Genomic DNA, 26,058 nt, shown 5'->3' with positions numbered 1-26,058 from the left:
TTCAAAGCTCTTCACATTATTACTTTATCCACCTACTGATCAGGAGGAACTGGGGGGGTTCCCTCTCTTGCTCAAGGGCACTTCAACATAGTCGCAACGGCTGGGGATCGAACCCGTAACCTGTGCTGAGGAAACATACTCTCTACCACTGAGCCATGCCACCCCAGCGGAGTGAAAATATTTGAAACCGTCCTCAGTGTAATGCGGTGCACTGCAAACCCATGTATTTATTGTCTTACTGAACTAATCCACTCTGACAGTGTGGATCCAAAGCTAACATTCTTCTATATGTAGGAAAGACTACTGCATAAAAAAAAGTATCAGATCGCTTTTTGAAATGTAAACAAAATTTAAATTGCACAATAACAATGTGGATAGTGAGTGCATGAAACGTCCTATATGCGTTACGTACACTTAGTTTCTTTCAATGAGCATCTGCCTGCTGGTTGGTTTGTTCAGCAGCTTGCAATTGTTTGCTTTCTGCTCTGCACTTAAAAAAAGGAAATCAGAATGACTGCGAATACCTGGATTCCACTGAGGGAAGCTACTCCCATGTAGAGGAAGACGCCGTACAACACCGGCATCGGAATGTACTGAAGAGAGGAATCACAAAGAATTCATTCAACATAAGCAGTTGATGATTAACCACCCACAGTGTGTCATGAGGAATAAAATAAAAGCTACTATCCAGTAGTGCATAAGTCTCGAGCCACCATGAGTTCAGTTGTTTTACTGATCCTTTTTCAGAGCAGTCATTTGGATATAATTTAACCATGTCCAGTAGAGAGAGACGTTGTGCACGAACCAAATGAGAATAACAACATGCAATTTCTTTTCATTGTTTAAGGCGGGAAAATCGTACACCCCACCAGAATCATGAAACACGGAGTGGGCATCTAACTAAGGAACAGATGGTCAAAACAAACACAAATACAGTACTCTGTGACGACAACAAGAACACTGAACTGCAAAGACGAATACATTCCAATCACATATCACATCTGAATATACATCCATTCATCCGTGACCAGGGCAGAAAATTTCAATAAAAACAGAAGACGGAATGTTTTTTGAGCGCAGGGGCATCGCGACATGTCTTGAATGCACAGAGAAAGTTGCGGTGCTCAAGAAATCAGACATCATAATTGAACTAGACGCTCAGAGGAGTACGCAAAATAGAAGGGAGAAGGGAGAGGACCAGTTTGCCAATCATGCATGTTCACCTTCTGAAGAACCGTTCATAACCTTCTGAACTATTATTGAAGATGGAGAAGATTAGATGAGTGGTGGTTTTTGTTTTGTTTTTTTGTATTTTTCCGACCGGAAACCCTTTTTAAGTACGACGTGATGTGGCATAGGCACACCCAAACACTAGCGGCCACATAAGTTGAATTAGAGACCAGTCTACATTGGCTGTGATGACGTAATTGTCATGGGGGGGGGGGGGGGCAGAGGACGGAGGGTCCTCTAGCAGGTGGTTTGTTCAAATCATTGTCTGAAAGCACAAGCACCTTATTGCCAGTGTTCTTACCTTTAGCACTGGAGCAAGGAAGATGGAGACCCCAGTGAGAACAAACACCAGAATGCCAGTCACTCGTTGTTCTCTGAAAATTCAAAATGATTGGCAAATACATCTAAAACATGAAAATAACTTTACCAAAGGATTAGACTCCACAGGTAAAAACCCAGATACCTATACTGGACATGCAAATTGCTTTTGACTGTCGCTGACCTGACTCCAAGGAATTGGGGCTGCTCTCCGGGAGCGCTGGATTCACTTTCCATCCTCAGAGAGTCGATGTGGGCGATAGAGATGACGGTGGCAGCTACATACCAGGGCAGACCCAAGAAGGAGCAAGTGGCCATCAGGACCCCCACCCAGAAAAGATCTAAATGGTAGCCACAGCCTTTCTGCCGAGACAACAGGCACAGGATCTTCATTAGCAGCATGCTGTTGCTTTTCATATATTTGCATCTTTGCTTTTTATGTACTGGAACTAGATGAGACAAAGGTCCGTGCGAAGTCTCCGTTATGAAAAGGAGAACATTTGGCTTATTTAAATTGTTTATGAATGAACCTAAGGATCAAAGACTTACTTGAATAATTGGATCATAAAGTGCAAAAGTTACTGAGCAAATCAATTAGTGATTCAATGTTCAACCTATTACAGGTCAAGTAAACTGTTATTAAGCCTTATGGAGATAGTTTTGAAAATGTTGAATACATTTTTAGAATGACACCAAACATAAATGCCTGAAAATGTATAGAGGTTAAAAACTGATTTGGCATTTGGAGTAATTACACACTATGCATAAATGGCCATACAAAGATAGCTCTGTATCCAAGGCAGGAATGAAATCTGAAATGCAACATGATGACATTTTGTCTCAACGACCTCAATCATCTTGTGTCAGACTGCATTCAAAATCACACGTCTGTTGGGGATTCCACTTATCGAAGGCGAGTAAATGCTGTAAATGTGGCGCCATATTCTGAACATCACCTGTGGCTTTAGAAGTAATGACAAACCTTCAGTCGTGTTTAATTATTTATAGAAATCTGTCACTTTTTTTACTTAAAATATTTTGATTCTTGATTAAAAATTTCAAGCTACTGTACTTAAGATATTTTGCATGTATAAGAGAAGCTCAGGAGTTGAATTGGATACAGGAAGAGAAGTATGCTATCAAAAGTAGACCGACAGTACATACCTTCAGTTTGTTTTCCTTGCGGTTGACAATGACGGCACTGATTTGTTGGTCCATGAAGATGAGGATGGTGACAAGAAGGGCAGGGACAAAACTGCCCAAGTAAACCCACCAGGGGTTCTTCCCAAACGGCAACACCAGCCAGCCACGATCAGGCCGAGTTGGCTAGTTCGAGACAAGAATACCTTTCATTCCCACATTCAAATCTCAAACATGTCGTTAAATACTCCACGATCTAGTCAGGGTTTTTATTTATGTCATGATTCCGTTTCTGTTAGTATCCAGCACGTGGGAGAGCAGAACTTTCTATCCACCATCATAATCACCGGACTACTTAAAGATTGTCATTCTTATCATTCAGAGTCGTACATATAATTCGCCATTGTTAGAGTTGCAGTTTTTTTTTTTTAGATGTTCCATATTTTTGCGCCATAGTTCGATTGCCTCGCTTTTGTACTTTTCATGTAAGTAAAATTCTCAGATTTTTAAGATTATTCTCAGTTTGTGTTAGACACGATTTGGTCCTCTTGTTCTTTTGTGCCAGGCTACTTTCATGTATCTTCTTACCTTTTGCAAGCACTTTTTGTCTTTCTCGTTTTTGACCTGGTTATTTGTACCAGCGTCATTATTTGAACCTTGTCCGTCATGTGATTTCTTCTTTTTTTTCCGCAAATAAACCTTTTTGGTGCCAAGATTTTATCCTTTTCTGTGTTTGCGGGATCCACTCCAATCCAGATCATTCTGGATCGTTAGAATTGAATTTATATCTAATATTGAATTTATATCTATTTTCTTTTGTTATGCCAATATTTAGATGTTGAAATTGCTTGCTCATTCTGTACCCGACTTAATTTTTTTGCGCGGATGGCCATTTTCATCATGGATTCAAATGAATACAATCAAAGGATTCCCAAGTAGCTATTCACAATACGTAGCTATACAGCCATCCAACCATGGCAGAATTCTATGAAAGCTTCTGGTGCATTCATACCGACAAGCAAACAACAGCATGCGTGCAATCCCGTGAAGCAACAAGTGGTGAAAGTAGAGTCTTTAAAAGCAACCTATCGCTGGAAACATGTTGAGTGCATGTGACTTTTGTCTTTATCCTTGCAGCTATTTTTGGCATGATGTGCCAGATTTTTACAGGAAGCTGTTAAGAGGACAGATGAAACTTTCTTAATACCTGCATCATTACAGTGAGGATCAAACCATTTAATTTCCCACCCGATGCAAATGATCGAAAGCTCATGCACAAAATCAGATACAAATGTTCTGAAAAGGGCAATTTTGACCGACTCAAGGATGCGTAACAAATGAGGCAGGAAAATAATGGGGTAGGGGTGCGGAAAGGAGCAAGGAAAAGAAGAAATATAGGCGATACCTTGAATTCTGTTGGTACAATTAACTTGGGAGTTTTAAGGCCCATCAGCATGTCAAGGCCCACAAACGTCATGATTGACATGAAGATAGAAAAGTCACTGATCAGTTTCCTAAGCTGGACAAAACAACAGCAAAAAAAAAAAAAAAAACAGTATGACAACAGACAACTGAACACATATGATAAGGTCAGACCAAAAACATGGAAAATAAGGTTAGTCGTTGACATGTCAACAGGCAACTCCGAACGCAGTTGGTGTTAAACAAGTCCAGGATAAAGAACATCTATTTGTTAGATGTGACTGTTTGCAGTGGTTTGGCAAAGTTGTCCAGTCTGTTTTGATTTCCACTCGGGTATCATGATGGTGCATTGTCATACGTAGTCACAGTGTTTCTGCACTTTGGATGGGAACAAACCTTTAGAATTTTGGAACTCGCCCTCTGGAAAATGATTAAAAGAAGGTCTCCAATTGATTGTACATATTAGTAAGTTGTATACTAAATATATTGCCGCTGTCCAAAAAACATTTATTGCAGTTTCTGTAACAGTGTATTATACTGGAGCAGTTTCATCATGAGGAGGCAAGTGCACAATTATCATTGACAGTTATGGAAATAATTGGAAGTCAGTGATTGACTCGAAAGGTTGTACAAAAAATATTGAATACAAGTTGGGTTGCTTAACAAGAGACATTGTACAACTATTAAAGAGTTGCTTGGTCACCTTAGTGGGAAAGTAGCGGCTGAACTTGAACTTCTTGAGCGTGACGGTCATGGAGTATGTTCCAAAGAAGAGGATGAAGGACATAAGCGCCAGATCTGGGACATACTTGCAGGAATTTCCCACCAAAGACCCCCCGTACTTCAAACACTCCTTCTTACTCAGCTGGCTCCAGTCCAGAGCTGTCACATTCAACTGCGGGGTGGTTGGGTGGCAGTGGTGCAGAGATAAAGACAGGTTGGTGGTGGGGGAAAAAAAGGAAGGTGCTTGAATTAAAATGTTTTTTGTTTTTTTTTCCTTCCCAAATAAACAACAACACGCATGACATAGGGAGTGTGAGGATTATTGGGATGGGTGGTGATAAAGGAAAGAAAGTAACAGGACAGCAAAACAACCTCCAATCACAAGGAAAGATCAGGAAAAACGGCACACCCGTCATTGGGACTCTACTTTCAACCTAAAATGAATGGCTGCGAAATAAAGTATTCAATGAAAACTCTGAAAATAAGCACTTACCCCAGAGACACTAGAGCTGTTATCTGGCATTGGAACTAAACCATTGAAGATCATTGCAGCCACTGTTTGTGAGTTGGAGATGACATGTTGAAGCCGAGGGTTTAATGAGACATAAAGAGTAGACGAGGAGGGGAACAGAAGGGAATAGAAAAGAAATGTACAACGTCATAATCAGAATACAGCAGAACGCAAACCTGAGGGGGGCATGCCGTCCAATAAAAAAGGGGACTTACTTGAAGAGAGGACAGCCAAATTGTATAAGCATGCCAAAAACAAACAAGAGACAAGTCAGTTACAAAAATCAATGTTTGTAAAAACATGTTTTACGGTCCATCTGTGTTTCATCAATACGGGTGTCTGAAAAGTTCCAGGACTGGTGTCACAAACTACGAATAAATGACAAAAACTACAAAAAGAGTTTTCCTCTTCAAAGGGAGCCAGAAAATCAGCCAACACGTCTGCAACGATACTGCGCGTTTGCTTCACTCAATGCGTGAGAAGAGATCAAAATGTGGCAGGACAATTCATAACTGCCTCACCATGCCGACTGGAGCAACCTCCCTACTCACCTGACCTGGCTCCGTGTGACATTTTTCGCTTTCCTAAGCTCAAGGGCATCTTCAAGGGGACCCGTTTGACATCGTTTTGATAGCAAGCTGGCCATGACACCCGAGCTACGGAGGATCGCGGAAGAATCCTCCAAGGATTCCATGAAGGTGTGGCAAAGAATGCTGGGAAAGCGCTCGATTGACTCCAGGGGGCTTACTTCAAAAGGGAAAACTTGCAGTTTGTAGTTTAAAATATAAATATATCCTAAATGACACCAGTCCTGGGACTTCTCTGATAATCATTGTCATTATACATCTCGCAAAGTTACACATTAAGAAATATAATTCCACGAATGGAGCTGTTTCTATAGCGCTGCATTCTGTGCCCAAGGGAGCATGGTAAATGGCACTACAGGTGCTGCAACGGATTGGGTCCGGCCACTTCAATGCTGCAAAGTGCAATAGGTATTTTCTTGGGCCCCTGCCAGCCATGATCTTTAAGATAAGATAAGATAAGATAAGATAAGATAAGATAAGATAACCTTTATTCGTTACAAATCAATACCACTTTTTCTCCCTTCGGGCTTGCCTGAATGTTTTTATTTGTTTGTTTGTTTTGAAAATCAACCTTGAATGCAATTATGTACGATAAACTATGAATTCGGTATGAAAATCCAACAAAAGCATGTGCGCTTATTTAAAATGGCATTAGTTGTCACTGACCGGCAGTAATGTCAAAAAGATCAATGTGTTACAAGTCATATTTTTGGGAGAGTTCACATCCACACACACACACTGCAAGTCATGCTTCATGTCCCAACTTTTATGATGAGTGTACTCGTCCCTGAAAGAAGGGATAAACTCACTCGGGTCTGGCGCCAAGCACTCGCACTTGTAAGCGGTGACGTAGTCTGGCTTGAAGTTGGTGTTGATGGGGTAGTATTTGAAGGAGCCCACCATCTTCTTGATGGCATCAGAGATGAAGATGAAGGAAATGAGGCTGGAGAAGCCCTCTTCAGTGAAACGTGTCATGTACTTGATAATGTAACTGGCATCGGTTGCCACCAGGATGAAACACTGCAAGCATGAGTGGATGCCTATCCACAGGCGCAGTTCCATGTAATCAATGTTGTTATTCCTTTAGGAAGCAGAAATCACGGAAGCGTGTTGAGTGAATGGATGAAAGCAGTCAAGCTCCACCAAGTCAAATGCTAAAGCCCCTCAAGGCCAACTCCACCTTGTTACCACCTAAGAAAAGATATGCCAAACAGTTGTCTGAAAATCCCTTCAAAATGGACATTGGGTGAAAGTTTATGACCTTAAATTTGATGATGAGCTGAATGTATAGCAAAGATTTTTTTTTTATCCAACATTGTGAAATCACCACACTGAAATGGATGCCTTCTTGTGCTAATTAAAAATGACATACATTGAATTTGTTTTGTTGCTCTGGTTGTGTTCATGCTTGGAAGCAGATTGCCTCCTTCCTGTCTACGTTGTTTATTATCCTTCAATGTCAACCTTATTCGCTTCAAAAATCACAATCATTATCCGCAATTTTTATTGTCTGGCGCTTGTCCTCATTCGGGTCTCAGGTGAGCTGTAGCCTGTCCCAGCTGACTCTCCGTGAAAGGCCGTACAGCGAGGCCAGGTGATGAAATTAACTTATTTACTTTACTCACTTATTGAACGGTCGATCGCCCCCTTTCTCGTCTTGAACTCTCAGTATTTCACTCAACATGGTACAGAAAACAAATTGGAATGCTGCTTGTGTCTGCTCCTATGAAATTGTGAACTCCCCTGTACCGTCCCGATCCCGCGATTAAATACCCTCATTCAGTGTCAGTCGTTGGGGAAAAAGGCTCACTTGCTGAATTCAAACAGGAGCTTTTCAAAGATGAGGATGGGTCCAGTTGAGCTGAGAATGATGAGAGGCTGACCCCCGAGGAGACAGAACACAGAGCCGGCCAGAGCTGTACCAAGAAAACTTTCCATAACACCCTGTTGAGGGAGGACAAGAGGGACAGACAGATAACATTGTCGGAGGAGGATGACTATGTGTGAGCTAAAATACAAAAAGAGTAAACAGGAAACGCAGAATGAAGAGGAAACATTTACTCTACGGTCACAATAGCGATACAATCAATTGGTTTGTAGCTGTTTTTTTGTCTTGTGTCTCTGGTATCACATGTACAGTTAAGGCAAAAATGATTCTGGTGATATTTTAAATGTATGTTAATTTGTCTCGAGATAATGGATATCTTTAATAATAAATGTAAATCCAAATATATATTCTGAAGTTTTTTTTTTAATAATGCAAATGATTGTGTTTCCTCAATATTGTCTGATATGAGAAGATATAACCATGATGAAAATAAATAAAAACCACAAAAACTGAATTCCGCAAATACTCAAAATGTACCAAAGATATCAATACATTTAATTTTATTCTAAAATATGTAAAGAGCAAAAATGGTACAAACTTGAACCAATTCATGAATTTACAGTACACGCATCTTCAAGGAAACAAAAAGAGACATAATCAAAAAGAACGTTTAAATGTAAAGAACAGCAAAACAAGATATTAGGATGTACTGTATGTGGTATTTTACCTGGTAGTTTTCTGTTGCATCTCCCAGAAGGCCACCAAAGGTGATGGCATTCGTGATGCAGCCCAAATAGATGAAGAGCACAGCTGAAATGGACTGGATGTGGAAACCCTCGTAGAAATCGCTGGGTAGCCAAGGCAATTTGCGCTTTATGTCCAGGTACAATCCTCCACAGAAGCTATTACATAAACCAGACACCATTAGTCAAGCAGGTGGTGAATTGTGCAGTAATACATCCTTTCATCATTTTCTTCCTCTTTACATCTGTGCACAACAGTGACAACACAATGTGAGGCTGAAAGAGATGTCTATGGATCAAAATTCAAACATTGCAAAGATAACATCATCCATTTTTATTCATTCACCTCAAAATGAAACCACATCCAATTTTCATGAATAGACAAAGAAAGGATTTACTTGGTCACTGGTTGTTTACGTTCACACCTTATGAGTGGGTAGGCAAAGACTCAGCTATTTGTCTTAAAACAATAAAAAAAAAACATGAAAAAATTACATTTCCCATAATATATCCATCTATCCATGATCTGATCTGCTTATCCTCACGGGGGTGCCAATCTGAGCTGACTTCGGGCGGTAGGTGGGGGGCACCCTGAACTGGTTGCCAACCAATCGCAGGGCACACAAAGATACCAAGACTCACAATCCCACCAAGGCACAATTTAATGTGACATAAATATACCATGCATGGAATGGGGGACAAAACCGGAGTGCCCGGAGAAAATCCACACAGAAAGGCGGGGGCCGGATTAGCACCCACGACCTCTGCACTGTGAGGCAGACATGCGAACCAGTCGACCACCGTGGGGCCCCCATAATATATAAGAGGTCATTTTATGACACAACTCAGTGGTGCAGAATGCAGATCAAAAACACACATTAGCATTTTTATTTTGCTGCTTCCAGCTGGCTTGTTTGTTAGAAATGATTTAAGTTGCGTTGGCAGCGTGTGAGCAGTCCCACTGGCATGGTCAGCAGAGTCATTGCCTGAGCGCTCAGCCTAGGTGTTTTATTAACAAATAAGCCTCCAACAGATGCATTATAATCTATAAAACAACTCTGTGATTATTCATTCTTGATCAGTTTGAACAACTTATTCGTGACTTAGTGGCTGATTGAGTAAGAGTAATATGTACAATTAGGAGAACAGCGGTTGTATGAGGATGTTAGTTGCTCCATGTACAGCAATTTGTATGCAGCGATGGCTGTTTGAAAGTGCTCTATAAATACACCTGAGTTGAGTTGAGATGCGTGATGTTGACATTTTGGGTAGTTTCAAACTGATTTTTTATCAAAGGTAATGCAAATGATTGTTGTTTGCATTTACGAACTGAATGGATGAATAGTCTGATTGGCCACTCCTAAAGTTCACGTCCAACATTGGCCCCTGTTTCTAAATTTCTGGACCGGTACTGTCAGTATTGTTGCAGTGCGGAGGAGGGCAGTTTGACACCACTCCAAACTACAAACACAATACTTCATTTATGATCAAGTTAATAACTCTCTGGCAATCAAACTCAGGGAATATTATCTTTGTAATGAGAGAATTTAGATTGTGTCTGTCCGGTCCCTTTTTACGGTTTTGGTTTTCATGAATGAATTTGGGAAGTGAAGCCAATGTTTAGTTTTGTTGTTCCAGGCAAGTCTCAAATCATACATACACTGTCAAAATGTTGAGGCGCAGCTGGCCTGACAGAAAATTGAAAGAAACAACTTTTCACGCTGAGATAAATGCATGTTTGTTTGTGCGTGTGTGTGGGGAGCGGGGGGGAATTGTAATTAGACACAAATCATGAATAAATATGACACCTTGGGCAACCCCCAAAATCAGATGAATGACCACACATTTCCATCCCCTAAAAATAATGATTTGGGAACACACCGGCCAGTGAAGGCCAGTTCCTCTCCCAGTTCATGCTGTGCGGGCATTTCCTCATCCTCAACGCGCCCTCCTCCTCCACCCGCTGCACCATTCATCTGTCCCAATTCATTTAAGGAGAACACCGACTTCCTAAAGAAGAGAGTCAGAACAAGATACATGAGTTGATCCATGAAAATGTTTAGATTAAAGACACAGCAGTAGTTCAAACTCTGACCTTTTGTCTGCAGAGGGAACTTTCTTGGGTGGCTCAATACGGATTTTTGGATCCCATTCCCCTGGCGGGAGCACAATCACCTCATCCAAAAATTCGTCTATGCCCGCAATGAGGTCCTCACGATCTCTGGCTTTGTAAGCTACGTCGCTGAAGAGCTATGATAATAGGACAGAGAGTGATTTTAGCATTTCACTTGGCACATGCAGTGGTGATTAGTACATACAGTATATACCACATCTTAATATATGCTGAGTTTGATGCATTCTCATGCTCTGCTGTCCTTTGGAGACTCGCTAAACATAAATTCTGCAAGCCGTATTGACATTTCAAACCCAGCTGGATTTCCTTCAAGAACACCTGCCAGTCACCAGCTAATGATGCACCTGAGGCTGTGAGTCAAGTGCAGGGAGAGCATCATTCAGTAAAGGAAATGATCGTGGGTGGTGGCTCTAATTGACAAGAAAATGTGTCCATTTTAATCATCCATTCAATTGTGAATTGTAGCTGGCCACAGTACGGTCTCTGTCCAGTGAAATTAATAAACAAAACACAGAACACACATGACTTTCACAGAGTGGCCTTTAACATATTAAATCATCAGTCCGAGGACAGACATATTTTCCCCACAGCGGTGGCATGTTCATTGATTTTTCTTCTACCTGCACAAGCGACTTAACTTGATCACTGTGCAAGCTTTTTTCCCACTTGGAACCAGCATATAGGTTTGACAAGCCAGTCGCACAGAGTACCGGTAGGTTGAATAATGCAGTGAGCAATTTTTGAGATGCATGTTTCACAGCTAAGGCAATATTTACCCTACTTGGTTTAAGAGATTAAATCATAATAATTTGAAAAATGTGTCTGAACAAACTCATCATCTCATGTACAAGTTTATTTGACAGCCTCGCTAAATTAACAGTTTTGGTAATTACCCAAATGTAACTTCATGTTTCTGTAATGGGTTACCTACTCAGCAGTATATTGAACCTAAAGTAGATGACATTATATTTCGAATACTAATATAATTCTTGCTGTCCATTCATTTGAAAAATTACCGTTATACAGTATGCTGTAATTAGTTATTTTATTTATTATGTATTCCTGTGCCGGGAAAAAAAATAACAAAAACGTTTGACTGCTATGTTTGATTTGATTCATTTCTGACATTTTCAACAAGTCAGCTCAAATTTAGGTATAACTATCTCATATCTCATTTGTGTTCAAAATGAAAAAGCATTGCAAGTGCGCTGAAAATCAAAATACCGACCGCCACACCTCTGTTTTCAAACGTCTCTGTTATCGACCAAATTGGATTTCGACAAGAAAATTCAAAATGTTTACGCCTCGCAAACGAATACGTCACTCGACTCCTCTCGGCATCCTTACACGAGGAAGTGACGCTTCCTCGTAGCGTTCATTGTGACAAACAACGTGTTTGTTTTGATTTACGCAAATCTGACTGTTTTTATGTTATTTCTGCATAGTGTATTAGCCCCTAATCATGGGCTAATAAAATAGTTGCGGATTTCGAACAAATTGCTTTTCGAACAGCCTTCTGGAACGGATTAGGGTTGAAAACCGAGGTATGACTGTAAAACTCTACATCACAGTTGTCAAACACAAGGACTGGGGGCCAGATCCGGCCCGCCACGTCATTTTATGTGGCCCGCAAAAAGGAAATCATGTGTGTCAAACATCCATGACCATTGCTCAAAATCCGGAACGAAATATCAAATTGTCACACGTAATACGAATGAAAATGGATGAACACGAAAAATGTTTTGGCGAAGAACACGATTCCATATGAATGATTGCTCATACAAGGTGCATGAATTTGCCTAAAAAGTGTCTGATGTGTTCTCATTTCAGGGAACTATTGTTCGGTTTGAACACATTTATGCTCTTTTAAAATATTGAATCCAAATGAATATCTGTTTCAGGCAGCTGGCATAGGTTACAACTTCCAATCTTAAATCACTGTCGTTTTGTGCACTGCAAATAATTCAATCAGGTTGACAGAAGAAACATTTGGCAGCTGGGATGCAAGAATATTTTAGGAACTGCAAAGTCATACGGTAAAATGTTGACTTCACGGAAATCCCTGTACGTCTTTTTACAGGGTAAAATTGTGACCAAAACGTTTCCAAAAAGAATCTTTTTAATTCGCAAATCAAGCATCCCTTTTCTGCCTAAATAAGATGAAACGTGCTGCTTATGAAATCTAATATGTCAGTAAGATTTTAATGCGTTTGTCACTTAATGTACATTCAACTGTACTTCACAAGTGATAAGATGTCTACTGTATCACCAAATTACGGTTTAATGACCACACCTGGCAGTAGCCAGGTCAACCTTGCAAAACAGGGAATGTGGCCACAAGGTCATTGTCCACCAAATAAAATGCACACATACCAACCTTCACTCCATGAGCTATCACATTATCGTGGTGGAAGGCTTTATGTGTCCCAATGATCGTAGGTGATATATTGTCTGGGGCTTTATGCCCCTGGCAATTTCATCCATTGCAAACAGGTCCAAGGCGAGGGACCGGACAAAGCACAGCTCAAAACAGCCATGATGTACACAGTTAATTTATTAATGGAACCATTTTCCCTTGCCCAGAGGCAGGTAACTGGGGCCTCCCTGGGCAGCCGGGCCTGTACCCGTGGGGTTCCAGCTGCCGCAACCGAAAAAGGTGACCGGAGTCCCCATTCTCATGGTCTTGCCACCTGTGGGAGGGGTCAAGAGGGTTGGGTGCAAAGAGCAGGGTGCTGGCCGAAGGCTACAGAAGCTAGCTCATCTCACCTCACTGGCAGGGAAGGGGCATGAGCTGGTGGCAGATAAGAGAGTAGACCAACTCCGCCTTTGCCTGACTTTCGTTTGCGCCTGTGCTTCAAACAGCAGATGTTTCAAAAAATGTATTTGGAATTCCAAATGCAATGCAAATCACTTATAAGCAAATACGGTATTTCCATTTATTCAAAGAAAACAATTCACATTTTTGTTGAGACCATCAGTGCAACAACCATGAAAGATGTAAAAACACAATGGAAATTAAAATTTGGTTGAATGTTCTCAGTTTTTTTTGTCAACTGCTTATAAAATAAAATAAAATATAAAACAAAATCATCTGTATCCAGATCCATTTAGACTATATTATAATGGGATTGTTTAAAGTAGTTTTAGCTATTTTATTTTGTGCTACCATTTGATGAATCTTAGTAAATTCAACACTTGCTCTTAGTGTACCGGTACTTTACAGTACAGAAGAGTGCAATATATTCTTAAAAATGGCTTTAGGAAGGAAAAGGCACACATTTTCAAAGTTCCTAATCAGGATCGCCATCTGACAACCTTCTGAACAGAGTTTTGACATAATGAACATTCCATCCTCTTTGCCATATCAATTAAATAATTCTTTCAAATGATGATGAACGGCAATAAAAATGTATTCCTTTTTGACATCACAGAGCTCTAGCATCACTTTCAGTTGTACTCAATACATCAGGGCGTTGCACCTCAGAGGGCAATATATTTCATATTTCAGCCCAGAAACATTAAAAAAAAATTTGAACTACTTACGTCATCAACCATGAGTGTTGCTATGGCTCGGCCTATCTCGTTATATGACTTGGCCTTTCCCTGTGGTCCCAAGAGAATGAACAGGAATCTGTGCAATGATGAAACAAATATCAGGTATCTGCAGGGGCAAAGATTTGGTACGTGACATTCAAAAATAAGGGCCATCTCACCTAGTGGGCACAGGCACCTCAGTCAGACCTCCAAGTGTTGTAGCTTGGGACAAGCGGACAAAGGCAACAAAGGGTTTGTGGAGGAAATCCACTTCTCCCACCAGCACGTTGGAGGCCTCAGCATCTCTGGGGATCTTCTTCATGAATTTATTCTTCAGCTATGATGGCAAACACATAGGGATAGACAATGTCTCATGAAACATAATAAAAATCACATCGGACCTCATTCAACCTTCTGTTTTCACCATATTTCATTTTAAAATCTAACTCACATTCTTCAACAAGACTTTGGTGTTCAAGAAAGTTTTACTGTCTGGAATTTATTCTTAAAAACCAAAACAACTTACGAAAGCACCACAAAAACACCCACACTGGTGTTTGATAAATATACGTATTGTTTTACAAAACAACTTATACATGTGTGTGGCACTGGCACTGTAGTGGTTTATGCTGCTGCCTTTGAACTTGAGAAACAAGCAATTTATTTTTTAATTTAAATTGGATGATTAGAATCCCTCACAGGGCTCAGGCATATTTTGTTGTGGTGCAGAACACAAAAAGACACAGATCCCATACATGGAAACATGCATGAGATATGTCTAATTATATGTATGCATGTCATGCAAACATCACTGTACTTGTTGAGCTTCACAGCAAAGGAGGGGCCTTTTGAAAATGCCATCTTCCTGAACAAATACATTTCTCTCCCGATAAACACAACCGTTTTTTAATTTTTATTTTTATTCCCCCCCTCCCCCAAAGGAAAAATGATAATGCAGCTGTAATTACCTTTACTGGAGTCACCTTTTCACAAGGCACGAGCATGACAGATAGCTGCATACCTCCACAAAAATAAATGAATAAAATGACCCCCCACCAAAAAAAAAAAAAAACTTGCTTGAGGTGTTGGAAAAATTGCTAAATGTGGTAACACAGAGTTGATAAGTTGGAAACATTGAATGAGCTCGCTTCATCTCATGAGCGAGCTCTGCCACTGGTTGTCATGGTAATAAAAGCTATATTCTGCATTTTCATGAGACTAATCGCAACTCATTGTGGTCCACAAATCCCCCTAAATCTTTGTTGGATTTGACTCACAATTCTTTGAGAAGTATTTGTTCTTCTATTGGGGCACTAGCTGTTCGGCATATTGATTTTTTTTTCTGTTTTTCTTCTTCATTTTGGGCCCCGAGTATAAAGAATTGGCTAAATAATGCAGGTTGGTGCACAGGAGCTATACAGATATTTGGAAAGCACATTGACCTATAGATTTCGATGGAGAGGTGCGGCAAAGGCTTTGGCAGAACAAAAACACTCAATAATATGAGAGCCTTGCCAATAACCCACAGCCTGATTTTCTAGCGCCATGTGAGGGCCAAGCACGAGGACAATATGATCCATTTTTTACTAGCTCAATATTGACACAGGCAATGCAGCAAACTATCTTTGTTCCACTGTCACATGTTACCAACTATTCATTCATTCATTCATCTTCCGTACCGCTTGATCCTCACTAGGGTCGCGGGGGGTGCTGGAGCCCATCCCAGCCGTCTCCGGGCAGTAGGCAGGGGACACCCTGAACCGGTTGCCAGCCAATCGCAGGGCACACAGAAACGAACAACCATTCGCACTCACACTCACACCTAGGGACAATTTAGAGTGTTCAATCAGCCTGCCACGCATGTTTTTGGAATGTGGGAGGAAACGCAGGCCCGGGGAGAACATGCAAACTCCACACAGGGAGGCCGGAGCTGGAATCGAACCCGGTACCTCTGCACTGTGAAGCCGACGTGCTAACCACTGGACTACCGGGCCGCCTCTGTTACCAACTATAGGTCTGCAAATGCATTTGAAGCACCCATCCCCCATTTGGATTGTTGTGTTAGCATTGTAAATGTACAACTTGGAATTAGAACTTACAATGACATTTGCAATGACTACTTATAAGTAGTAGTGTATAAAGAAATACAGATCTATATATATAAATATTGAGTATTATGTTATTATTATTATTATTATTATACTATAGTTTAATATTGTAAAACATATCGTATAGGGTTATCAGGCAGTGTTAGGTACATAAATTTATTTACAATTTATTTTTGTCAAATTAAGTCTGTGTAGTTCAGGAGTGTCAAACTGAATTTTGTCACGGGCCACATTGTTGTGACCATTTCCCTTGGAGGGCCGTTACGACTATGAAAACATAAAGAAGTCAAGAACAATGGCTCATTCAATGATTATTTAAGTTAGTGTAATGAGGTTTTTTGGTCACAAGAAAATGCTGACAAGATCTCGCTTATTTATTACTTAAGAGAAGTTGAAATTCTGGTCCAGATTTTCGCAATCATCGTAGAAGTTGACATGTTTGAATTGCATTCGCGGGCCACATAAAATGATGTGGCGGGCCAGATCTGGCCGCTGGGCCTTGATTTTGATGCCTACGCTTTAGTTGTTCTTTTCACACGTTTGAAATAAAGAATCCATTCATCCATTCATTCCTTCAACCCCATCACATTAAGTCATTGCAAACACATGTACTTTACATTTATTGTTGTCATGTCAGTCAAGCAGTGTGAATGGCACTTATCGTCAACCTCTGCGTTTCACATCCTTGCATCTGTCTGAGCATTTGTTAGGGGTCTTAAGACCCCATTGGTGTGAGCACTGGGAATGAGTGTGTGCAAATCTCCTCTATTGCCGGCTGTCACCTTCCGAGATTGATGGTCCTGAAAAGCAGAGCTGCCTCTCACCACCCCGACGAAGCATCAATCGAACACATCCGTGAGATATTAGGTGGTAATCTCAACAATAATTCAAAGTGGAAAATGAATGCAACAGTGATATGCTTCCAGGCAGAAAATACACATTGTGACATTGTAAAGGGGATGTGGGAACATTTATTTTGTCGTTGTGAATGATGAAAAGGTACAATTTAACTGCTCTGAGGAAATGTTCAATGACGAGCTTTATTTTATTTAATTTTTTCAATGTCCAGTAGCAGATCTAGATTAGCCATACATGCAACTGCCCCTCCAGATGGCGTTGGAATTCTTTCTAGGGACGGGCAAGTACCGATATCAGGTGTTGGTACTTGCGACGGCGGCCGATACCGGTACTTCTGGTGGTCGTTTTGTAATCAGGAACTCAAGGCATGCATGACAGACAGAAGTCATGCAAATTAAACCCTTAAACTTATAGATCTCCTTCAAAAATATATCTGGATTCAAATGCTTTTATTTCATCCAACCAACTTGATGAAATAAGATTGAGTAAATTCAACACACCATTTTTTTCAGTGTATAGACAAGCAATCAAACACTCTCTCAAGCATACCTCGGAACAATTCAGTGCTCAGTCAAAACTGCCACGCATGCTTTTTGGAATGTGTGAGGAAACCGGAGTAACCGGAGAGAAAGTTGTGGAATGTAATAAATGTAAGGTAAACTTTTGAAATAATATTCTCGACCCAAAATATGTGATTCAGATTTCCTCCATGAAAGTAAGTGGTGGCATATTGTTACCCTACATTTATTGGGCATATTGATATTGACAGGACATATTGATTGATGCAGGCATATTGCTAGAAGGGTGGTTAAAATGCAGTTCCCGGACAGCAAAAGGAAGCCCAAAGAGGAGATTTCTGTCGACGTGGTAAGAGATTACAGGATACAATGGTCGGGTGTGAAAGAAAAATAGCAAAAGAATAAAGGGGAGAGATTGAAAGGCATGATTTGCAGTTGCCAGCCACCCTGAGAGGAAAAGGCCAAAAAAAAGTCAAAAAGTCGAATGTCCGAAGCCCAATGCCCCCAAATTTGTATAATTTGGAATCTGATGGCTTGGTTGCACTAAACCTGGTCATTTCATCATGTGCCACATCACACGAGACCTCACCAAACAGAAAAGGGGCAATAATATGTGTCCCGGAAGTTACAGACTTTGTTCATTTGCACTTGTTATTAGTAATGGATGCATGTTTTTTTGTTGTTGTCGGTGTTAAGTATTCATGTTAGCGGTTCCCTTGACATTTTTTCATTACAGGGGTTTGTGATTTGGAATGTTGGAATTTTCCTGGTAAAATATTCCAGGTGGTTTGTGCTCCACCATTTATTTCCATGTAAAAAACATCTGTGGTAATTGTGTTGAAGACTTACTTGGTCTGTGCTGGGAGTATCTGCAATGTCGTTCATACTCCTACTCTGAGCGTGTCCTGCTGGGTGACAACAACAACTCAGATGAAACCTTAATCGTTAACTAAATATTCAGTTTCCTTTGAAGTCGAGTTTAGCAATGAGTGGACCATCTCCTGTTCGGGTGTCACATTGAACAAAAAGTTGTGAATGACAAACACATTGGAAATCCATCCGTTCATCCATTCTTCATAATCTTTTCTATCGCACTTCTGCTGTAAAACATGTAATCACATCTGAAAATTCATAAAGCTTAAAAAAATGTGAATCGATCAAACCTTTGCTGCCAAAGAATTGTTCTGTTTTTCTTTTTTAAATTATGCGTTTACCCTTGAAGTATTTGGTGTCAACGTGAAGCCTGTTTATCAAGGGGATACATTGCTGAGACAATCCGTGGCATAGCAATAGAATATTTTTACACTTTTGCCTGCGGCTCTTTTGACAAAATCAAACTTATCAAAACACATTTGAATTTATGAAAACATTCTTCCATAGCGTTTCCTTGTCGATAATTAGAGGTAGTATCCATTTGAGGAATCAAAATAAGAATACTGTGGCTTGCACAGTTCTCCAAAAATGTGTTTGTCACTCCTGCTTGAAGTTTATCGCAAAACTGACATATAAACAAACAAGAAATAAACATTGAATAATGAAATTATGACAAAATGTTCAACCAAACCATATACCGGTAATTTCATTTTACGAATGTCTGTTAGCTTAATGTCCACAGAAGGGCTAATTGATTTAGCATAGAAAAAAAATCTAACAATTGAAATATTGACACTAACGGGGTAGCAAACACAGCTTTCAACATACTCGCGGGCATTTATTATAGCTGCTTTATTATGTTCGAGAGCTTCTCTGTCTCGTCTTCTTGTTCTTAAGTAATTAAGCTGCATCAACATCCAGCAAGTTGCGGCACAACACGGTAATACACAGAACGCACACAACTTTCAATCCAATTGGTTCCTTAATATGTGAGGAATGTGGTTTGCTAAATGCCCACTTCTGTTATGAAATTGAATTGAATTACATTTGAACCTGCCTGCACATTGTAGAAACCCACATGAACAATATACATAAAAAAGATCGCTTAATTAAAAGTCTGAGATATACCGGCGATGTGGAAGATGAACCGCAATATAACGGTAGTTGACTGTATAATATTTTGTAAACTTGGACACTCACGCAGGCGGCCATAGCTGCCAGACTGCTGCTTGATTCGAATGTCCTCTGTGGATCGATTGTAGTTGGCCACCGGCATCGGGCCAGGTGCCCCTCTCGGCCCCACTGGACGAGCTGACAATCAAGGGCACAAACGAGCAAAAAGAAGAGGTCAGATGTTCAGCTCTACGGCACATCTAGCAGCTTGCCCCCTGGATAACATGTGGAAAATTGATAACTAGGAAGTCATCATACACTAATAGATTCACTCAGGACACATCTTCATTCACAAATAGAGGAATCTTTGAATAATAATAATCAGAAGGTGTGACATTATTTACAACACGTAATAACTCCGAGGAGTAAGAACACAATGCTACACGCTCCATTTGTAATGCCTCGCCTAATATTGGAATGCAGAGCATTGAACAGATTTTTTTTTCCTTTTGCTTGCATTTAATTCACCGAGCAATGGGGCTTCATTTTTCAGTCAAGCGGTAGCAGCATAACTCACAGGTGGATGAACTCGACTTTCCAATGTCAGCTAGAGAGCGATGAATTGGCTTCTTGGTCTGGTGTCGATGTTTCCTCAACAGAACAAAAGTGATCTTCTCTCGCAACTCAGGCATGATGTTGCCTTCCTCTATCTGTCTCTCGATGATGTCATCTATAAAAAAAGACATGACCGAATAATTAGGGCCTGATTTCCCCAAGGGGTTTGTGTGTGCAAAAACAGCCACAAACTTTGTTCGCCAACGCAAAAACATGTGGAGGCTCGTCTATCACAAGATAAATGTGACATAAAAGTGGAAATTTAAGGTCACTTAAATTTAAATGAGTTGAAGTAACGTTGATGTAACTCGCCGTGTTACTGTCACACAGTTAGGCTAGATCAGGGTGGGCAAACTACGGCCCGCGGGCCAAATCCGACCCATTGGTCTTTTTAATTCGGCCCGCCGAAGGTTGGTACACAATTAAGGTTCGATGTCAACGACTATATATATAGCATCCTCGTCTCGAAAGGCGATGGTCGACGCGTAGGGGGGGATTAGGTCCTGTACTGGACGCATGAGCGCGAGTGGCTCAAGAGCCCTATTCTTGAGTGGCATTCCCGCTGGCATTTCACGCAGATGAATGTTGAGGATGGTGGGGTGGTGCGTGAAGCAGCTGCGCGGCACTTTCTCGCTGCCCGCTTCTGTGAGGCCCGGTCCTGCTCCTCCGCCGCAGCCTCGGCGACCCCTATGAGGATGGTGTTGCGCCAGGTGGCTCGGTCTGCTGCTGCACTCTCCCATCTGTTGGGATCCACCCGGACCGCCTTTAGGTCACGTTTGACAGAGTCCTTGTAGCGCAGCAGGGGCCGGCCCACATTCCGGCGTCCCTCAAGCAGCTCGCCATACAGGATTTCCCGCGGCAGCCGGTGGGGGTCCATGCGGAAGGTATTGCCGATCCAGCGGAGCCTCCTCTTCATCAAGGTGCACTGGATGCTTAGGAGGCCGGCTTGTTGGAGGACCGCGGTGTTTGGAATCCGGTCCTGCCACCTGATGCGCAGCAGCCGCCGGAGGGCACGTAGATGAAAGGTGTTAAGTCGCCGTTCCTGCCTAGCGTAGGTGGTCCATGAATCACTGCCGTAGAGTAAGGTGGAGAGGACGCAGGCCTCGTACACCATAACCTTGGTTTTTGCACTGAGAAGGCTGTTTTCCCAGACGCGTTTCGACAGCTTCGCCATCACACCGGCAGCCTTGGCGATCCTCGAGCTGATCTCGGCGTCGAGTGTTGTTGCGCATGTGACGGTTGAGCCTAGATAGGTGAAGGAGTCGACATTTTGCAGCGGCGTGTCCTCGATGGTGATAGAGGGGGCGACGGTGGTTCCCTGGGCTAGTATATTTGTCTTCTTTAGGCTGATCGTGAGCCCGAAGTCCCTGCACGCACGCGAGAGTCTGTTCACCAAGTGCTGGAGTCCTGCCTCACTATGGGAAGTGAGGGCAGCATCGTCTGCAAACAGTAGTTCTCTTACCAGGATGTTGTAGGTTTTAGACTTGGCGCGCAGTCTTGCCATGTTAAAGAGGCTACCATCTTGCCGTGTGCGGAGGTATACCCCCTCTTCGCAGTCAGAGAAGGCATACTGGAGGAGGATGGAAAAGAAGATTCCAAATAGGGTTGGTGCAAGGACGCACCCCTGCTTCACTCCACTGCTGACTGGGAATGGCTGGGAGGTAGCGCCGTTGAAGCGGACTGTGCTTTGCATGTCTTGATGGAAGGAGCGGATAACGGTGAGCAGTTTTGGTGGACAGCCTATCTTCTCCAGTATTTGAAATAGCCCGCTCCGGCTGACCAGGTCAAACGCTTTGGTCAGGTCAACGAAGGCAATGAACAGAGGTCTTTGCTGCTCGTGGCACTTCTCTTGAAGCTGGCGGAGGGAGAATATCATGTCCACTGTGGATCTTTTAGCCCTGAAGCCACACTGCGATTCGGGGTAGACTCGTGAGGCGAGGCGCTGAAGCCGTTTCAGGGCGACGCGGGCGAACACCTTCCCAACGATGCTGAGCAGAGAGATGCCCCGATAGTTGTTACAGTCGCTGCGGTCCCCCTTGTTCTTGTAGAGGGTGACAATGGAGGCATCCCTCATGTCTTGGGGGATGTGGCCCTTTTCCCAGCAGAGGCTCAGAAGCTGGTGCAGCGGTTGCAGGAGCGTGTGTTTCCCATGCCGCAGTACCTCAGGGGGGATGCCATCCTGGCCTGGTGCTTTGCCATTGTTTAGAGCGTCGATTGCTTTCGCAAGCTCGTCAGGCGAGGGTGCCCTGTCCAGTTCCTCCATGAGGGGAAGGTCAGGCAGGGAGTCAAGGGCTGCTCCTGCGACGGTGTTTTGAGTTGCATATAGCTCTAGGTAGTGCTCGACCCACCTGTCCATTTGCCTGCTTTGGTCTTGGATCGTGTGACCGGTCTTGGACTTGAGAGGGGCGGTTTTGTTGCATGATGGACCCGTTGCCGTTTTGATCCCCTCATACATGCTCCTGGTCCTGCCCTGGTCAGCAGCTGACTGGATCTCCATGCAGAGGTCCTGCCATTATTTGTTAGCACAACGGCGGGCTGACTCCTGGGCTTTACTCCTGGCAGCACGGAGGGTGTCTCGGGTGTTGGGGCAGGGGTTGTTCTTGTGCTCGAGCATTGCCTTTCTCTTGGCTCCTGTTGCAGGCTCCATTTCTAGCCAGTGCACCTCGAACCAGTCTGCGTTTTTCCGCACTCTCTTCCCAAAGGCGAGCATTGCGGAGTCGTAGATGGCGTTTCCGAGCTGGGCCCAGAGACGGACGGAGTCTTCTGTGGTGTTGTCATATTTCTCTTTCAGCTTATCTCTGAATGTAGTGGAGAAGCAGTTCACCTTTTCCGGGTCGGCAGTGCCACAGGTGTTTATGCGCGGCTTACCCTTGGTCTTGGCGTGGTGGATTCTGCGAGGCTGCAGCCTGACCTTACTGGCGACCACTTACGTGGTCGGTGTTGCAGTCTGCGCTGTGGTAGCTCCTCGTGTGGAGGATGGCGTTCAGGCTGGATCTTCTTGTAATTGCTAGGTCCAGCTGGTGCCAATGGTGGGATCTCGGGTGCCTCCACGACACCTTGTGGCGGTCATTGCCTGCGAAGAAGGTGTTGGTGATACAGAGGCTGTGGTGGAAGCACAGCTCGAGGAGGCGTTGGCCATTCTCGTTCAGTCGGCCAACTCCATGTGGGCCGAGGCAAGAGGGCCAAGCCTGCCAATCGGCCCCCACACGTGCGTTGAAGTCGCCGAGAATCAGGATACGTCTCACTTCATTTTCGAGAGTTTCGTAGAACTCATCCTTGGCTTCTGGGGAGGACGTCAGGGTGGGGGCGTAGGCTGAGATGATGTTGGCATACCTTGCTGTGGTCTTCATGCGCAGGGAGAGGAGACGGGACGTGCCGCCGGTCGGTGTTTCCACTGCGTGGAGCAGGGAGTTCCTCACTGCGAAGCCCACGCCATGCTGGCGCGGTTCCTTCTGCGGCCGACCCTGCCAGAAGAAGGTGTAGTTTTCTTCTCTGAGAGATCCGCTGTCTGGCAGGCGTGTCTCCTGGAGGCAGGCCACATCGATGTTCAAGCGGGCCACTTCCTTCCCAATGATGGTGGTCTTTCTTAGGTCAGTGATCTGAGTCGGGTTGGGGACATTCCGGGGCACATAGTTCTGACGTTCCAGCTTGCTATGTGAAGTGCTGGGGACTTCTTTCTCTTGCGTGTTTTGCCTGGTGCATGGAGGCACTCGCTTTCCGGGTTTCCCCTGCTCTCTACGCACCCAGTAGAGCAGCCGAGTGTGACGGGCTAGCACCCTATTGACCGGGGGCTGCCCAGTTTGGGGCGGGCGGTAGCTCGCCAATGGAGTGCGATGACTCCTCCCCCCGTCGGACGAGGCCCCTGGCGCTCCGGCTCCACGCCAATTGGCCGGAGCTCTAATGAACCGGTAACTGCCTCTTCCCGTGGTTGCTTTACGAAGTCTTGCGACTTCGGTGGAGACCACTCTCCAGTGCGCGTCGAAGGCTTGGGCGGGGGATATGGAGACACTGAGTTGCCCAGGCTGTAGTGTCCCCCTCTCGGCGTCACCGATCGGAGTCCAAGGGAGAGGATGAACCAATACACTTGGGACCGGGTCTGCTGCAGGAGTTGCCAGGGTCCCTGACTGCGTGTCTGACCCTGCCTGTCGGGGCTCCACTCCGGGTACACTGGTAGGGTGTACCACCGTAGTCAATGCCTAAGAGGCAGACCCTGCGAGGCAGCAGGGGGATTTGGATTCAGAGTTGCCTTCTCCTAGCCTTTGTCTAAAGAGACCCAACCTACAAGGCAGGAGGTGGTTGGATTAGTGAGCGCCAGGACGTCATCCACGCGCCGGTGGGCCTGCACACTGCACCTCTGGGGCTCCAACCTGCTCCGAGATCCCTCATCAGTCTTTGAGCCGTGCTTTGTCTGGCCCCTCACCTAGAACCTGTTTGCCATGGGTGACCCTGCCAGGGGCAAAAAGCCCCAGACAACTTAGCTTCTGGGATCATTGGGACACACAAACCCCTCCACCACGGTAAGGTGACGACTCACGGAGGTCAACGACTGCATTCATTTAATTTGGACTTGTAATGACAGGCATTTCAACGCCAGGTGGCACAGTTATTTGAAGTTGCAGAGCATAGGGAGGAAGGGGGAGACGATACGGAAGCCCGCAGTAGCGCCAAGTCAAGCAAATCCCGTTCGATACGACGGAATAATGTACTCTTAAAGTCTGAAAAACGTGCCAAAAAATGCAAAATACTGCTTTTCAAATAAAGAAATCCAATTAATATTATGTCGAATTTAGTTCACCCTTTTGATCCGGCCCTCCAAAATATTTTCTGGTTCTAATGTGGCCCAATGCAAAAAATAATTGCCCACCCCTGGGCTAGATAGAAAAGTGTGGCTGGCCCTCCCGATACAGCCCCCCGCCCCAAAAAAAAAAAAAGTTAGGAACTAACCTTTGTATCTCACGTGCGTTAAATTCCTTTTCAGCATAGATGAATGAATAACTGAATTAAATTTTGGTCTACTGAGAGCAGAGCTCAGAAGGGATAAAATTGCAATATACAGGTAAATCACGTTATCTTCCTGAACCAGCTCCAACACTCTGTGCACACCCAGTATAAAGACCACTTTTGGTTAGATAAAAAGTTCAGGCCCAGAAGTGCAGAACCTAATAAACTTTTGTCTTCTTCGTGGAATGAACATGCGCTTGACCACATTAATAAACATGTACACATTAAAATGGTCTAAACCAGGGGTGCCCAAACTTTTTGGACCAAAGATCTACTTTTCGATCAACTAACCTCCCGGGATCAACCCTGACCGGCACGCGCACACACATGCACACATGAACGCCATGATGAGAAACAGCCTGAAACTGAGGCATGCGATGAACTTTTGGAGCCTGTTAACTATCGTAGCTCACACGTACAGTTTTAAAGTGCTTCCCTGGGCCCTCCGAGATTCCTATTCTTTGCCCGTGCCCTCGGTGAATTGTACATGAAGCAAACTCTGAACGAGAATAATGACGATAAAAGATAGAGCGCAACAGCTCTGATTACAAGCTGCAATTGCAGACTGCTGAGCGCAAACAACTTCCGGTGACATACTCACACGCCACCGTAAATTCAAGATTTACCTGCTTTATTTTATTTTTTTATTATTTATTTATTTTTATTTTTTTGTGTGGAAATGAGACCGAGGATGATTAGGGTGCAGCGCACATTAACACAAAAATATTACTAACATGTACAAAAACACACAAATGTTTTTTTTGTTCTCCTCGGATCTACTTGGGACCTGTCTTAGATCTAA

General features: G+C 43.3%; 2 protein-coding genes and 1 long non-coding RNA gene across 5 annotated transcripts in view; 2 read left to right on the top strand and 1 right to left on the bottom strand.

The window, feature by feature from the left end:
• Positions 1 to 26,058, top strand: part of LOC127602290 (uncharacterized) — a 180,000-nt gene that overhangs the window by 91,205 nt on the left and 62,737 nt on the right. The gene's annotated exons all lie outside the window — the stretch shown is intronic.
• slc4a5a (solute carrier family 4 member 5a) overlaps positions 1 to 26,058 on the bottom strand; it is a 53,999-nt gene that overhangs the window by 4,753 nt on the left and 23,188 nt on the right. For 2 of the 3 annotated variants that reach the window (XM_052068201.1, XM_052068199.1), the window contains 17 exons: positions 20,218 to 20,370; positions 19,728 to 19,838; positions 18,504 to 18,559; positions 14,350 to 14,507; positions 14,180 to 14,267; positions 10,598 to 10,752; positions 10,384 to 10,512; positions 8,487 to 8,661; positions 7,742 to 7,875; positions 6,741 to 7,012; positions 5,327 to 5,361; positions 4,814 to 5,005; positions 4,094 to 4,207; positions 2,713 to 2,874; positions 1,733 to 1,911; positions 1,532 to 1,604; positions 525 to 593 (listed from right to left, as the gene is read on the bottom strand). In XM_052068201.1, the coding sequence (XP_051924161.1) occupies positions 525 to 593; positions 1,532 to 1,604; positions 1,733 to 1,911; positions 2,713 to 2,874; positions 4,094 to 4,207; positions 4,814 to 5,005; positions 5,327 to 5,361; positions 6,741 to 7,012; positions 7,742 to 7,875; positions 8,487 to 8,661; positions 10,384 to 10,512; positions 10,598 to 10,752; positions 14,180 to 14,267; positions 14,350 to 14,507; positions 18,504 to 18,559; positions 19,728 to 19,838; positions 20,218 to 20,370 (2,255 nt within the window). Of the gene's footprint in view, positions 1 to 524; positions 594 to 1,531; positions 1,605 to 1,732; positions 1,912 to 2,712; positions 2,875 to 4,093; positions 4,208 to 4,813; positions 5,006 to 5,326; positions 5,362 to 6,740; positions 7,013 to 7,741; positions 7,876 to 8,486; positions 8,662 to 10,383; positions 10,513 to 10,597; positions 10,753 to 14,179; positions 14,268 to 14,349; positions 14,508 to 18,503; positions 18,563 to 19,727; positions 19,839 to 20,217; positions 20,371 to 26,058 lie in introns of all 3 variants that reach the window. The other variant, XM_052068198.1, reaches the window with a different exon arrangement.
• Positions 20,605 to 25,028, top strand: LOC127602330 (uncharacterized). The gene is made up of 2 exons (XR_007962752.1): positions 20,605 to 20,689; positions 24,794 to 25,028. It is a non-coding gene; the product is annotated as an uncharacterized LOC127602330 (long non-coding RNA).

The sequence above is a fragment of the Hippocampus zosterae genome, chromosome 6, assembly GCF_025434085.1.
Source record: "Hippocampus zosterae strain Florida chromosome 6, ASM2543408v3, whole genome shotgun sequence".
Lineage (NCBI taxonomy): Eukaryota > Metazoa > Chordata > Actinopteri > Syngnathiformes > Syngnathidae > Hippocampus > Hippocampus zosterae.
This window is presented reverse-complemented; position numbering and strand designations above follow the sequence as displayed.